This window comes from Branchiostoma lanceolatum, chromosome 8 (genome assembly GCF_035083965.1).
Source record: "Branchiostoma lanceolatum isolate klBraLanc5 chromosome 8, klBraLanc5.hap2, whole genome shotgun sequence".
Lineage (NCBI taxonomy): Eukaryota > Metazoa > Chordata > Leptocardii > Amphioxiformes > Branchiostomatidae > Branchiostoma > Branchiostoma lanceolatum.
In genome coordinates this window covers 3,860,984-3,874,219 of record NC_089729.1, presented here as the reverse complement: position 1 = coordinate 3,874,219, position 13,236 = coordinate 3,860,984, and the positions used below count along the sequence as shown (strand labels likewise).

The window sequence follows — 13,236 nt, the reverse complement described above, 5'->3', positions numbered from 1 at the left end:
ACTACTTTTGTCGTGATTTTCACCATAATGGAATGGTAAGAAAGTTGAAATTTCCATGCATTGAAGTCCTGATAGTTTTGTTTCTCTATTTAAGTATTAGATAACCCATCAAAACCAGTTATTTTTTAACGACAAGCCGGTTTTTACAAGGTACCGGTTTCAACAAGTGGTATCTCTTCACAAAACGGCTAAATTACTTACATCAACACCACGACACACAAAAAAAGTCACACAAATCGGAAGGACTGTACCCTTCACTATCGATCTATACCATCCAGATTGGCCTGGTCTTCTTCATGAGCTCAGAAACGCTGCTCCAAGTTGGGCACACAAACACAGATCGAGACTCGTGAAGCCATTTTCCCGTAGTAGCCATCGTGAAATCCGGGGTGCTTCCTAGCAGGTCCGCAAAACTTGTATATACAACAGCTGATCACCGCTTTCGGCAATTCTCTCCCTCAGAGCAATCGGTAACAGAAGTGAAAATGTCTGACGCTGCCGCATCACCGAAGAAAGCCGCCAAGGCCAAGAAGCCCAAGGCACCTGCGGCCCATCCACCAAGCAAAACCATGATCACCGCTGCGATCGAGTCCCTGAAGGAACGCAATGGTTCTTCATTCGTCGCTATCAAGAAGTACGTGGGGGCCAACTACAAGTTTGACGTGACCAAGCAGGGTCATGTCCTGAAACGTTCGCTGAAGAGCATGGTGACTGCTGGTACCCTCGTCCAAACCAAGGGCACAGGTGCCTCTGGATCCTTCAAGGTCAGCGTGGCGGCGAAGAAGGCAGCTAAGCCCAAGAAGCCAAAGGTGAAGAAGGCAGTTAAGCCCAAGAAGCCAAAGGCGAAGAAGGCTGTCAAGCCCAAGAAGCCAAAGGCCAAGAAGTCACCGAAGAAAGCAAAGAAACCTGCAGCGAAGAAGGCCAAGCCAGCAAAGAAACCAGCTGCAAAGAAGGCCAAACCTGCCAAGAAACCGGCCAAGAAGCCAGCTAAGAAGGCAGCAAAGAAGCCCGCCAAGAAGGCTGCCAAGAAGTGAGCGTTGAAGACCAAAACATACCGGCCCTTTTCAGGGCCACCCACTTCATCCAAAAAGAACTACATATATCATGTACTTCACGTTAAAATATTACGTTCGTCTCACACTTATCTAGTTTGATTTACAGAAGTTCTGATGCAGAATTCCCAGTATGCCACTAGCCTGGATGCCAGACCCCCAATCTTTAAACTATATCTCGTGTGGGATATATATCATATATTTGAGAGGTTGGGGGTCTGGCATCCAGGCTAGTATGCCACTAGTGAGTAGTATGTAGACAGTGATGTTTGTTTTCCAATATAGTCAGTTTACCAAAACATTTTTTTAAAGTGTACACTGGTGCTTTAATTTGTGGTAACGTTATATGTTTTAAGAAATTCGCTTAAATGTTTCCTTGACTTGGGGGTGTCCGCTTTGCTGGAAGAATACATGTTCGTCGTTTGAGAAAAGAAGAACCTGACAATCAGAATGTCGGCCCTTCGCCGCCCTTACCTTTTTATGACCCTTACCGTCGCCAAGTTAGGTACAGCCTCATTACTCTTTTGGGGTACGTACCAACTGTCTGGGCTTCAAGGTGAATATTCAAGGTGAATATCAATGATGTACCCCTGGTCTTATCGGAAACCGCTTTTCAGACTCCACGGATGCAAGAAAAATAGTAGTAATTGGCCAAATCGGAATTATTCAGCTTATTTCGTCAATTAGCGACTATAACCAGTGCCACGGGGGTAAAGTGAGATATTTTCCAAGCAGAGGTTTTGGACGAGAGGGCTATTTTTTTGGAGGGAGAAAAATCACAGCCACCCGGTACCCCTAGCCCTTATTATTCTCCAAGCAGAGGTTTTGGTCGGGGGGTAGTAGTGGCCGGGGGTTACGGGAGGCAATGTTAAAAAAACCCGGCCACTACTACCCCCCGACCAAAACCTCTGCTTGGAGAATAAGCCCTTACGACCGCAACCTCTGCTTGGAGAATAAAGTGAAAGCCCTGTCATCACTCACAACCAATCAGGGTACTCTGCTTCTGAGCCAATCAGGCGAAAGATTACGACCAATCAGATCTGTCGTTGTTCAGGCTGCAATGAATAAAGGTGAAACGGTTCGAACCGTCAATATTCTTATTCGTAGCAGACACAGAGAAAGTCAGTCATGGCACGTACCAAGCAGACCGCCCGTAAGTCCACTGGAGGCAAGGCCCCAAGGAAGCAGCTGGCCACCAAGGCCGCTCGCAAGAGCGCCCCGGCCACCGGAGGTGTCAAGAAGCCTCATCGTTACAGGCCCGGTACCGTGGCTCTCAGGGAGATCCGTCGTTACCAGAAGTCCACCGAGCTGCTCATCCGCAAGCTGCCCTTCCAGCGCCTGGTCAGGGAGATCGCTCAGGACTTCAAGACCGACCTGCGCTTCCAGAGCTCTGCCGTCATGGCTCTGCAGGAGGCTAGCGAAGCCTACCTGGTCGGTCTCTTCGAGGACACCAACCTGTGCGCCATCCACGCCAAGCGTGTGACCATCATGCCCAAGGACATCCAGCTAGCCCGCCGTATCCGTGGCGAGCGTGCTTAAACATCTTGCCTGACCCAAGTGACCCCGGCCCTTTTCAGGGCCACCAACATTCCCTAAAAAGAGCTATGTTGACCACATTTAAATTTACGCACAACATACTACATGTTGAACTAGTACCTTCTGGAAAATGTTTCTGTAAAGCGTACCAGGTTGTTGTGGGGTAGTGTCAATGTCGAAGTGGGGTTTTATAATTTTCTCCGAAGTTTGTCACACGTATATTCCATATGTATTCACAACATACCATGATGAATAAGTAAAATGTACCGTTTGTTTGAGAGTCAAAAACGTACACAAACTAGACAAAGCAAAGTGATTTGGTAGGCTTCCATGCACTAGGGTTTGACCAAGGTTTGACAAGCTGAACGTATCGGCCTGCTTCCTACCACGTCCGTAACACTCACACTGAAATGAAAAATAGTGGGGGTTCCTTCTTGATTTGTAAGACTTTATTTTTCATATGCAGTCACGGGATGCCACGACGTATAAGACTGACCAAATGTACAGTTAGTAAGAGCCAAAAAACGTACACACTAGGTAAAACGTTGAGCAAAGTGATTAGGTACTAGGTTTGTATGCATGCACTCGGTTTGACAAGCTTTATCGCATTAGCACTACTCAGCTTCCTACCACGTCCGTAACACTCACACTGAGATCCAAAAATTTGCATAAGATTAAGTATAAATACTCTCGGCTCCTGCTGACTACATTTTCAGTTGTAATCCTGTAGCAGACTGACTATGCCGCCCAAAGGAGGAGGAAAAGCCGCCAAGAAGGCCGGAAAGGCTAGGCCCGCCGGAGCCAAGGGCAAGAGGAGGAGAAAGAGGAGGGAAACCTTCGGTGTCTACATCTACAAGGTGCTCAAGCAGGTGCACCCCGACACCGGTGTCTCCAGCAAAGCTATGGGCATCATGAACTCCTTCGTCAACGATATCTTCGAGCGTATCGCCGCAGAGGCTTCCCGCCTGGCTCACTACAACAAGCGCTCCACCATCAGCAGCCGGGAGATCCAGACCGCCGTGCGCCTGTTGCTGCCTGGCGAGCTGGCCAAGCACGCCGTCAGCGAGGGCACCAAGGCCGTCACCAAGTATACCAGCTCAAAGTAAACCACCCGACCAGTTTACCCCGGCCCTTTTCAGGGCCACCCACATCTTCCTAAAAGAACTGTTTTGTTTCACACCTCGTTGTTTAAATGAAGTGGTATCTTTTTATGGGATGGCAAACTATGAAATAAACGTTTTTTATAAGATTTTTCGGCATTCGCTGGTTTCATTGATTCTGCATCAGGATATTGGATTGTCGGAGGTTGTAGGAAGCCTTTCTTGGCAAATGAGTATCAAATTTAGTCATACTCAAAATGGTGAAAAATAATGATAATCTTCATTTCTACACCAAGAAAGAACAAATAGTTTCTGTTACAATTCCCTATCCTAACATCTGCTTGAAGATTAGGTTAATTATGCGTCCAATCGTCGGGCTGCCGTTGGTAAAGGTTCATCCTCGATTGGCTGGTTTGGAACACTGCTGCTGATTGGTTCAAATAGACATATGCTATTCCGCCGAGGTCCGTACCACCATTTAAGTAGGTCTAAGCCACTGCCTTACAGCATTCATCCACTCATCATCAAACATGTCTGGACGTGGTAAAGGAGGCAAGGGGCTCGGAAAGGGAGGCGCTAAGCGTCATCGTAAGGTGTTGCGTGACAACATCCAGGGCATCACCAAGCCCGCCATCCGTCGTTTGGCCCGTCGTGGTGGTGTCAAGCGTATCTCAGGTCTCATCTACGAGGAGACCCGTGGCGTCCTCAAGGTCTTCCTGGAGAACGTCATCCGTGATGCCGTCACCTACACCGAGCACGCCAAGCGCAAGACCGTCACCGCCATGGACGTCGTCTACGCTCTGAAGCGCCAGGGCCGCACTCTGTACGGCTTCGGCGGCTAGACTACCCGACTTAGAACAACGACCCCGGCCCTTTTCAGGGCCACCCACATCCTTCTAAAGAACTGTGTCGCAACACGCCATGAGGTCTCTTGGATATGCAACATACGTAAATATGATAAAAATTAAAATAAATGTTACAATGTGCAAGTTTGGTATGACGGGTGTAAGAACGACATCGTACAACACGTGGAAGTGGAAAAAGAACATAAGTTAGACTGTCAGGCTCCGGAACGTTTCACCGGGCCAGTCTGCTAAGCATAGGCGTCTTTCTGGCACCGTCTTTTTAGCCAAAAAGACAACGGAGCCTGGGCAGCGTACGGAAGCTAAAAAGGCTGGCACTCAGGCTACCGTCTTCAAGCTTATAGCTCTATGATGTAAGAAAGCTGATGTGACTATCACACTACTACGCCGGCTGCAGTGTTTGGCCACCATAGGTTTTCATTATGTTTCGTTATGTTTCGCCAACGAAACATATTGTTTTTGTAAGGTTTCTTCTCCTTCTTCTCCTTCTCCTTCTTCTTCTCCTGTCAAATCTTCAAATCGCTTCTTCTCGGTCGTCCGTCGATCAAATTAGCTGAAATTTGGTATGCAGGTAGAGTACGTGTATACCCCTAGACCCTTTTTAGATTTTTTTGATATAAGTTTTTAAAATGATTTTATGCAGGTTTTTTGGTCATTTTCAGACAAAAGTCGCACATGATGGCCTCCAGTGCCGTGGTGTTGAAACCTGAGGACCTGAAATTTGGTTCAGTTGTGCATTGGATATTTACCCAAAGGACCCCATTATTTTTTTTGGCATACACTACTTCAAAATGATTTATTTTGCAATTTTTTGATGCAATTTTTGGTTATTTTCTGTCGGGGCCAGCAAGAACTAGGTCATACTGTAACATAAGCCCTCCTACACTTACCAAGCAGATGTCAGGGGGTACCTATACTAATGGTATTACAGAAAGTTATATGTACCTTATGTTACATGGTACGGATGTTATATTTGAGATGTAGGTACCTATAGGAAAGGTGACTACACCTGACAATTACTTATGGTAATGAGGACCTAATTCGCATAATGTATGCATAAAGTTGTATGTCCCTTACCGTAAATGCTGCGGATGTCATCTTTGAGATGTAGGTACCTTTAGGAAAGGCGAACACACCAGACCATAAATTATGCTAATGAGGACCTAATTTGCATAATCAATGCATGAAGTTGTATGTCCCTTACCATAAAAGCTGCGGATGTCATCTTTGAGATGTAGGTACCTTTAGGAAAGGCGAACACACCTGGCCATAAATTATGCTAATGAGGACCTCATTTGCATGATTTATGCGTAAACTTGTAATTCCCTTACCGGAAAAGCTGCAGATGTCAGATTTGACATGTACGTACCGTTAGCAAAGGTCACCTGGCCATGAATTATGCTAATGAGGACCTCATTTGCATAATTCATGCATAAACTTGTATTTCCCTTACCGTGACAGCTGCGGGTGTCATCTTTAAGATGTAGGTACCATTAGGAAAGGTGAATGCACCTGGCCAAAAATTATGCAGAAACTTGGATTTGCCCAGGAGTTATTTTGGGACAGCCCACTTCTTGCATGAGGAGTATGGGCGAAACATCCTGAATTTGCCAATGACGGCCAGTCTAGTTTGCAATTTTGTTGTTGAATTCTACGATCCGTAGGAAGGTAGTCTCTACCAGACTAACCGCGCCGGCCATAGGGACAGCCCACTTCTTGCATGAGGAGTATGGGCGAAACATCCTGAATTTGCCAATGACGGCCAGTCTAGTTTGCAATTTTGTTGTTGAATTCTACGATCCGTAGGAAGGTAGTCTCTACCAGACTAACCGCGCCGGCCATAGGGAGAACATTAGCCGACTCCCTTCATACTCTATTTTGGCCAATTTCTGGAGAGCTTAGTAGGAAGGCCTGGTGGAGGCTAACTATAACATTCGTTTGACGGTGATAATAACAATAGTCCTTTTGGAAGGATGTGGGTGGCCCCGAAAAGGGCCGGGGTGTTCGGTTGTTGTTCGGGCGATATTTAGCTGGATTTGGAAGCTGCCTTCTTGGGCAGGAGCACGGCGTGGATGTTGGGCAGCACACCTCCCTGGGCAATGGTCACGCCGGACAAGAGCTTGTTCAACTCCTCGTCGTTACGGACGGCCAACTGAAGATGACGGGGAATGATCCTGGTCTTCTTGTTGTCACGGGCAGCGTTGCCGGCCAACTCGAGGATCTCAGCGGTCAGGTACTCCAGCACGGCGGCCAGGTAGACTGGGGCGCCGGCACCGACACGCTCGGCATAGTTGCCCTTGCGCAGGAAACGGTGCACACGACCAACAGGGAACTGAAGCCCTGCACGGGAAGAACGGCTCTTTGCCTTCGCACGGGCCTTGCCTCCTTTACCACGTCCAGACATTGTTCACAGTTGTAGATTCTTACGGTTATCGTAAAAGGGTTTCTACCATTTTGTACCAAGCATGTGGATTCAAAGCCGATTTATCTAACCAATAGGAGCACAAGTTTCTTTCCTCCTCTGCCAATAGCGTATGAGCTGTACACACTTGGTCTCTACCAGGTCCGCAATATTGCATCTAGAAATGAAGAAAAAAAAGGAAAATTAAAGAAAGCGAACTACTGGCAATATTTCTGCTGTCAATAAGAAAGTACGATATGCCATCAATGTTTCCTACCGCAAAAAAAATTAAACATATTCAAGGCGAATAAATAACTGCTTCCTACCACGTCCGCTTAATTTACCCTGGGATCAGAAAATTTGCATGAACGTTTGTATTAATAGACTCTGCTCCTCGAAGCGCTCTTTATTTTCGCTCGTACACTGAGAAGGAAATGCCACCCAAAGGAGGAGGAAAAGCTGCCAAGAAGGCTGGGAAGGCCAGGCCTGCTGGGGCCAAGGGAAAGAGGAGAAGAAAGAGAAAGGAGTCCTTCGGTGTCTACATCTACAAGGTGCTCAAGCAGGTGCACCCCGACACCGGTGTCTCCAGCAAGGCTATGGGAATCATGAACTCGTTCGTCAACGATATCTTCGAGCGTATCGCCGCTGAGGCTTCCCGCCTGGCTCACTACAACAAGCGCTCTACCATCAGCAGCCGGGAGATCCAGACCGCCGTGCGTCTGCTGCTGCCAGGCGAGCTTGCCAAGCACGCCGTCAGCGAGGGCACCAAGGCCGTCACAAAGTACACCAGCTCCAAGTAAATGACCTGACCAGTAAACCCCGGCCCTTTTCAGGGCCACCCAAATATCCCAGAAAGAATTATATTGTGTTATGGGTTCCTACGATTATGGTAAATGCTCTTAGGAGAAAGGAAATCATGTCAGTTTATTTCAGAACTACTTACCTGCATTAGAGTCTTCCAACAGAACATTTGCTCTAACCTTTCTATATTTCATAGAACAAAGGCTTTTCCTAGTAACTATTAATCAGCTTCCTACCACGTCCGCTTGATTTACTCTGGGATTAGAAAATTTACATGAACTCATGTATAAACACCGGCTAAAGAAGTGGTACAAAGGAGCGGTCTAAACTGGATGTAAAGCATCCTACCTGACTGAAGACTACTCTACTCTACCATTTGTGTAATATAAGGCAAATACATCATTCCATAGTTGACACGACCAACATGTAAAGCAAAAGGGAAGTAGCTAGGCCTAGTGATGTACGAATATATCCCCAGGCTCACTGACGTTGTGCAATATAGATGTAAAACTAAAACATAGAGAAGCTAACTCACGAAAGAACAAATACACAAGTTGTCTAGGCCTACTGTATTACATGTTTTATGAGTCGGGACGATATACCTTATTTTAGAGCCTAATCTGTAATACCGCTCTCGGCCGCTTCCAGAAAAGTGGCTATACATACGACCGTCAAATTGCCAAATTTCCTTCTTTTCGGAAATGGGGAAATCACACATTTTTAAGGTTTATTTGACTTTATTTCCCATTCGATCATTGAAAATCAATTATGACAATTTTAAGGACATTTCAACAACAAAACATTGGGATATCTACACGCCATAATGAACTCTACTCCACTCATTAATGACATGTTTCCATTTCTTTTCATTTCCATTTTACCGTTACAAGTGATCAAGTGTAAATCTCCTGTAAATTTTCACGTTCTAAAAGGCTCACCTGTCCAAATTTCAATTCTTTTTTGTCAACCAATTCAAGAAGACGTTGAACATATGCCACGGTGTTTTGGATAGATCGAATTTCCTTTCGAAATGCTATAATACTAGTAATATAAGACATAGACAACCATGATATAAGAGTGTGACAATTTTTGGTACTTGACTATTCATCCACTTATTACCTAACAAACACAAATCTGGACATCAAAATGATATAAGGACATAACGTTACAGTCATTGATAAAGCCTCGTTGAAACCTCCTTGTCCTGATGAAAGAACAATGGTAGAGAATTCATTGTTTATCGTGTGATAAACTGTTCTAAGACCTTCTATGTGTCTGATTATTTTTAGAACCTTTGCTATTACTTATATTTAAGAATTTAGAGATCTTCTCTTTCTCACCCTCTCAGACAAACTTTCATAAAGGTGGTGGTGCCTATCGGTATAACCTTCGTGGAAATGGAGTTGTTGCAATTTTGCAATGTGTCAATAGGGGGCGCTGGCATCATCCAGGTGAAATTGTTTCTTCCAAGATGGCTGCCCTTACTCCAGAGGAAACATGTGCGGACTGTATTTAAAGGACTTAGTATCTGTAGAATCATTGTAAACCTGGAGTTGTCGACAGGAGGACGCTTGCGGTAAGACAGTTTTGGTAAGGAAGCTTCTAGTTAAGTTGAAACGTCGATCTATCCCGACTTGACTCGTTTAGAGCTACAACCCATGGTGTGGGAGGGGGGATTTTCTACTTCTGGAAAAAGACTTTTCAGTATCTGTGAACTTTTCTGGCTGTTGGTCGTGTTGTTGTGTCTATCACCTGTGCAAAACCACCAGGTCACCCAAAATCTGGGAGTCGCAATATAATGTACGCTCTGTTCCCTGGTTTTGTCAAATGCTGAATGGCAAATAATTCTATGATTGTATTGTTGTAAATTTTTCTAACTTTCTTTCTGTTCCAGGTGTCTTGGTGATTCATACAACTTCGCAGCACTTAAAGAAAAAACTCGCTCGTTACACGGCGTTGGTCCGATATTAAAACTTTGTGGAAAGGAGAAATATCATGGTGAAGACAGAAGCCAAGAAACTATTGTCTTCAGGGGAAGCTGTGAACTTTGACCCTACAGAAAGTAGTAAAAGAAAGAAGAAAAGAAAGAAGAATAGAGTTGATCATGAGGGTGTGGCCCAGATACCAACTAAGTCAGAAGAAGAGAATAACTCCCAGATGGATGATGATACCACAAGGACACATTCTGACTCCCAAAAAAGGAAGAGAAAGAAACCCAAAGATGATTCTGATCAAATGGTTCAACAGACCAAGGAAAAGGTTCAGAGAAAAGGAGACAAAAGTAGGGATGTAGATGGTGAAAGTAGAGGCAGAGATGTCGACCTTCCACAGAAGGTAGAGATGGAGACACCAGGTGAGGAGACAGGTGAGGACGGGGAGGAGCAGGAGGAGCTTAGTCCTGAGGAGGCCAGGAAGATGGAGAGAAAGATGAAGAAATTGAGGAAGAAAGAAGCCAAGAAATCAGCACTACCCCAGGAGCCAGGTAAGCTGCAACAGTATTAACTGCATTGTCAGGTTTCGGGTACTGTAAATCCATTTAATATTGGTAATTCTAGCGGTTTGGGTAAAAGTGAGCAGTTCACTGCATTTAATTTTAACGGTGGGAACAAACATCACTGTCCCAAATGTTAGTGATCAAATAGCTACGATGATGAAATTTTAGCAGTCGAGAAATGATCGTTAAAGTAGCTAAAATTAAGTTACAGTTAACAAATCAAGAATTACAGTATTCCTTGGGGGTCCATTTCAAAAATACTGATTTTGTTAATAAAATGGACAAAAGGTTACCAAAGTATGGTGCCGTGTAGTTAGATTCAAACGTTAGGTACATGTATCTTTAAAAATCACATCAGGACAACCAAGTCCCAGTAGCTCAGTTGGTAAGGACGTAGAGAATGTACACTTGTACATTAAAGTAGCTAACATTAGTTACAGTTAACAAATCAAGAATTACGGTATTCCTTGGGGGTCCATTTCAAAAGTACTATTTTGCCTCTCCTCTCCAATTAGTTAAAGAAGAGGAGAAGAAGGAGTCTGTTGTGCACCTGGGCTCTGTGTACCTGCAGACGTGGAAGTCCGACCGGCCCAGCTGGGTGTTCCGTAAGGTGCGACAGGTGTGGCTGCTCAGGAACATGTACAACACAGACAAGGTTTGGGTCTAGTTCTTCCTATCAATATATATGCAAGATTGTCACCATGATTTTTTGTCACAGCGTAGTGGTACGGTCGTGTACAGGAGGCCAACTTTGTGTGGTGCGTAGAAGACATGACCACAACAGAGGTCCACCACAGAATTTCATAACACCCTCAGACAGATAGAATTTCCTGCATTTTTATGTCAAGTTTTCTGTCTGTTACAGCATTAATCTAAAGGCAAGTGTTGTTTTCTTTAAAGATTGATGATGGATCACTGGGTTTTATTCCCCTGGAAGTTCCCTGGTGCTCTGTTGATTGCTAAATTGGAGTTGTGTATGTATGTAATGTAGGGGTGTCCCTGTGGTGTAGTGGTCTGCGCCTTTGCTACTCTGCCACATCTGGTTCAAATTACTTGGACCAGAAGGACTGGGGTTCAAGCCCCACGTAGGGCATTGAGTCATACCAAAGACTTCTAGACCCAAAGAGGCGCATTGAGTCATACCAAAGACTTTATGAAAATTGTACATACTTATGAAACAGTATGGAAGTTAAACACACTCCACTGCCAGTGGACTAGCCCCCTGCTGCAGTGATTGCACCACAGTGTGGCCCCAGGGCTATGAAACGGAGATGGACACCGCCCTATACATCAATTATGGTGTGGGAGGATTTTTAACTATGTATGTAATGTAATGTAATAATAATGTAATAATTACTTCACGAATTTGTTTTGAATGCCTGGTCATATGCATATTTATATTTATATGCAGGTGTCAGACAAAGACTTCCCCATCTTGCTGGAGTACCTGGCTGGGCTGCAGGGGAAGGGGAGGGAGACGACTGTCGCTGAGACGGAGAAACTGCTACAGGCTCAGGAGCACAGGGAGGAGGGGGAGGAGGAGGGAACAGGTAGGGAGAGAGCCTGTGTCATTTTGGTGAAGTTGTAAACACCTTGTGTTAGGGGTGGATACTGGTTCGCTGGACCTGATTCGGACCTTTATAACATACAAGAACCGAGTCCAAAAAACCTAAAGCCAAAAACCTGAGTAAAAGAAAACCTGAACAAAGTACAAATATATTTTTCTATTTTGTTTGATAAAAAGTGTTTTGAGTCTCCCCTCTGACAAAAAAGGCATTTAAAACAAGTGCAATATTCAAATATCAAACACTGAAGTCTTCTCCCCAAGAACCTTTATAGTTGTGCATGTCAGTTGAATTCTCTATGCTTAATATTGGTCTAATAAAACAAAACATCAACTGGACAGGATCAGGTCCAGGTTCAGACCTGAACCTAAATCTCTGGACCTAAACTTGGACTTGAACCTTATTAAGCCGAACCGGTATCCACCCCTACCTTGTGTATATTGCTTGAACTAGAGGAAAATTCTCATTCGGTCTGATGTTTCTTCTATACCCCCATCAGGTGAGACGTTGTCAGCTGCCCAGCTGGAGCGTGTGAGGCAGGTGCTGCAGGTGCTGGTATAGAATTAGACGCACCATGAGGAAAGAATATCCTATGGAGAAGATAGTATGCCATTCCTGGTAATGTCTATATTACTTTGTTATACTTAGGCCACACCAATTTAATTTGTTGCTTCTCGGATTTTTTCAGAAAAAAATCGGAGCGACAGGAAAAAAAAAAATTGTTTTGCAAATAGTCTGGGGTGAAGATAAGGGTTTACATAACATAAAGAATAAGAGGATTATTGAGTTTCAGCTTTGTATGGCTCATTTTATCCAATGCACCCCTTTCTTTGATCTAGTACTACAATTTCAGTAACAAAATTACCTTTTGCCATGTAATATATGGATTGATATTGAGAAATAGTGTTAGTAAATGAAAAATTATAACTTATGATCAATGTGACCACACTTTTTAAGTATAAGCAGGCCTTTATAATCTATTTTGGTGGCTATAGAGTTTTACAACTGAACAGATAGTAAAATTGGGAGTTAAAATTTGTAAATAGGAATAATGACCAAATTTTTATTATTTTTTTTAAAAATGGGAAAAACAGGACAGGCTCTTCCGAGAGGGAACAAAATAAATTGGCGTGGCCTTATTTCACCAATGGACCAACACAGTAGTTTTTATTTAAGAATAGAACTTTATTGTGTTACAGTAGAGCAGCACATCCTATGGAGTGCTACGGAAGAGTATGAAAATAAATAACAGGAACTGAGTGAGCATGTTACTGCGTGGCTATGACTACTGTTTGTAACGTTAGGCATTTTACACAAGTTTTATATGTACAATAGATTTATACAAAAGATCTATACAAGGTATGTACATAAACATTAAGATAAGTTGAAATCTATAGTTTCCTACGATGAACGAGGACTGAAAA

At 44.1% G+C, this 13,236-nt stretch overlaps 7 protein-coding genes across 9 annotated transcripts; 6 read left to right on the top strand and 1 right to left on the bottom strand.

Annotated features, from left to right (window-relative positions):
- The first annotated feature begins 424 nt into the window (after window positions 1-424).
- LOC136440350 (histone H1-gamma, late-like) lies at window positions 425-1,335 on the top strand. Its single transcript, XM_066436342.1, has one exon. It carries the CDS (start codon window positions 486-488, stop codon window positions 1,032-1,034), a length of 549 nt encoding a protein of 182 aa, XP_066292439.1. The 5' UTR covers window positions 425-485; the 3' UTR covers window positions 1,035-1,335.
- Window positions 1,336-2,148: 813 nt separating this feature from the next.
- On the top strand, window positions 2,149-3,281 carry LOC136440351 (histone H3). Its single transcript, XM_066436343.1, has one exon. The coding sequence runs from the start codon at window positions 2,181-2,183 to the stop codon at window positions 2,589-2,591; it is 411 nt and encodes a 136-aa protein (XP_066292440.1). The 5' UTR covers window positions 2,149-2,180; the 3' UTR covers window positions 2,592-3,281.
- Window positions 3,282-3,312: 31 nt separating this feature from the next.
- On the top strand, window positions 3,313-3,824 carry LOC136440352 (histone H2B-like). Its single transcript, XM_066436344.1, has one exon. The coding sequence runs from the start codon at window positions 3,329-3,331 to the stop codon at window positions 3,692-3,694; it is 366 nt and encodes a 121-aa protein (XP_066292441.1). The 5' UTR covers window positions 3,313-3,328; the 3' UTR covers window positions 3,695-3,824.
- A 360-nt stretch (window positions 3,825-4,184) lies between these two features.
- LOC136440349 (histone H4) lies at window positions 4,185-4,608 on the top strand. Its single transcript, XM_066436341.1, has one exon. The coding sequence runs from the start codon at window positions 4,219-4,221 to the stop codon at window positions 4,528-4,530; it is 312 nt and encodes a 103-aa protein (XP_066292438.1). The 5' UTR covers window positions 4,185-4,218; the 3' UTR covers window positions 4,531-4,608.
- Window positions 4,609-6,450: 1,842 nt separating this feature from the next.
- Window positions 6,451-6,964, bottom strand: LOC136440839 (histone H2A-like). The gene has a single exon (XM_066436976.1). It carries the CDS (start codon window positions 6,953-6,955, stop codon window positions 6,578-6,580), a length of 378 nt encoding a protein of 125 aa, XP_066293073.1. The 5' UTR covers window positions 6,956-6,964; the 3' UTR covers window positions 6,451-6,577.
- Window positions 6,965-7,342: 378 nt separating this feature from the next.
- Window positions 7,343-8,317, top strand: LOC136440840 (histone H2B). Its single transcript, XM_066436978.1, has one exon. The coding sequence runs from the start codon at window positions 7,387-7,389 to the stop codon at window positions 7,750-7,752; it is 366 nt and encodes a 121-aa protein (XP_066293075.1). The 5' UTR covers window positions 7,343-7,386; the 3' UTR covers window positions 7,753-8,317.
- Window positions 8,318-9,110: 793 nt separating this feature from the next.
- Window positions 9,111-13,076, top strand: LOC136440837 (uncharacterized protein C7orf50 homolog). Of its 3 annotated transcripts, none has more exons than XM_066436972.1 (5): window positions 9,111-9,329; window positions 9,648-10,235; window positions 10,760-10,902; window positions 11,659-11,797; window positions 12,312-13,076. In XM_066436972.1, the coding sequence occupies exons 2-5, from the start codon at window positions 9,749-9,751 to the stop codon at window positions 12,371-12,373; spliced, it is 831 nt and encodes a 276-aa protein (XP_066293069.1). In that variant the 5' UTR covers window positions 9,111-9,329; window positions 9,648-9,748; the 3' UTR covers window positions 12,374-13,076. The 3 variants fall into 3 exon arrangements, with proteins under 3 accessions (XP_066293069.1, XP_066293068.1, XP_066293070.1); XM_066436971.1 differs by having other exon boundaries at window positions 9,111-9,343; XM_066436973.1 differs by having other exon boundaries at window positions 9,132-9,343; window positions 10,763-10,902.
- Window positions 13,077-13,236: the final 160 nt, after the last annotated feature.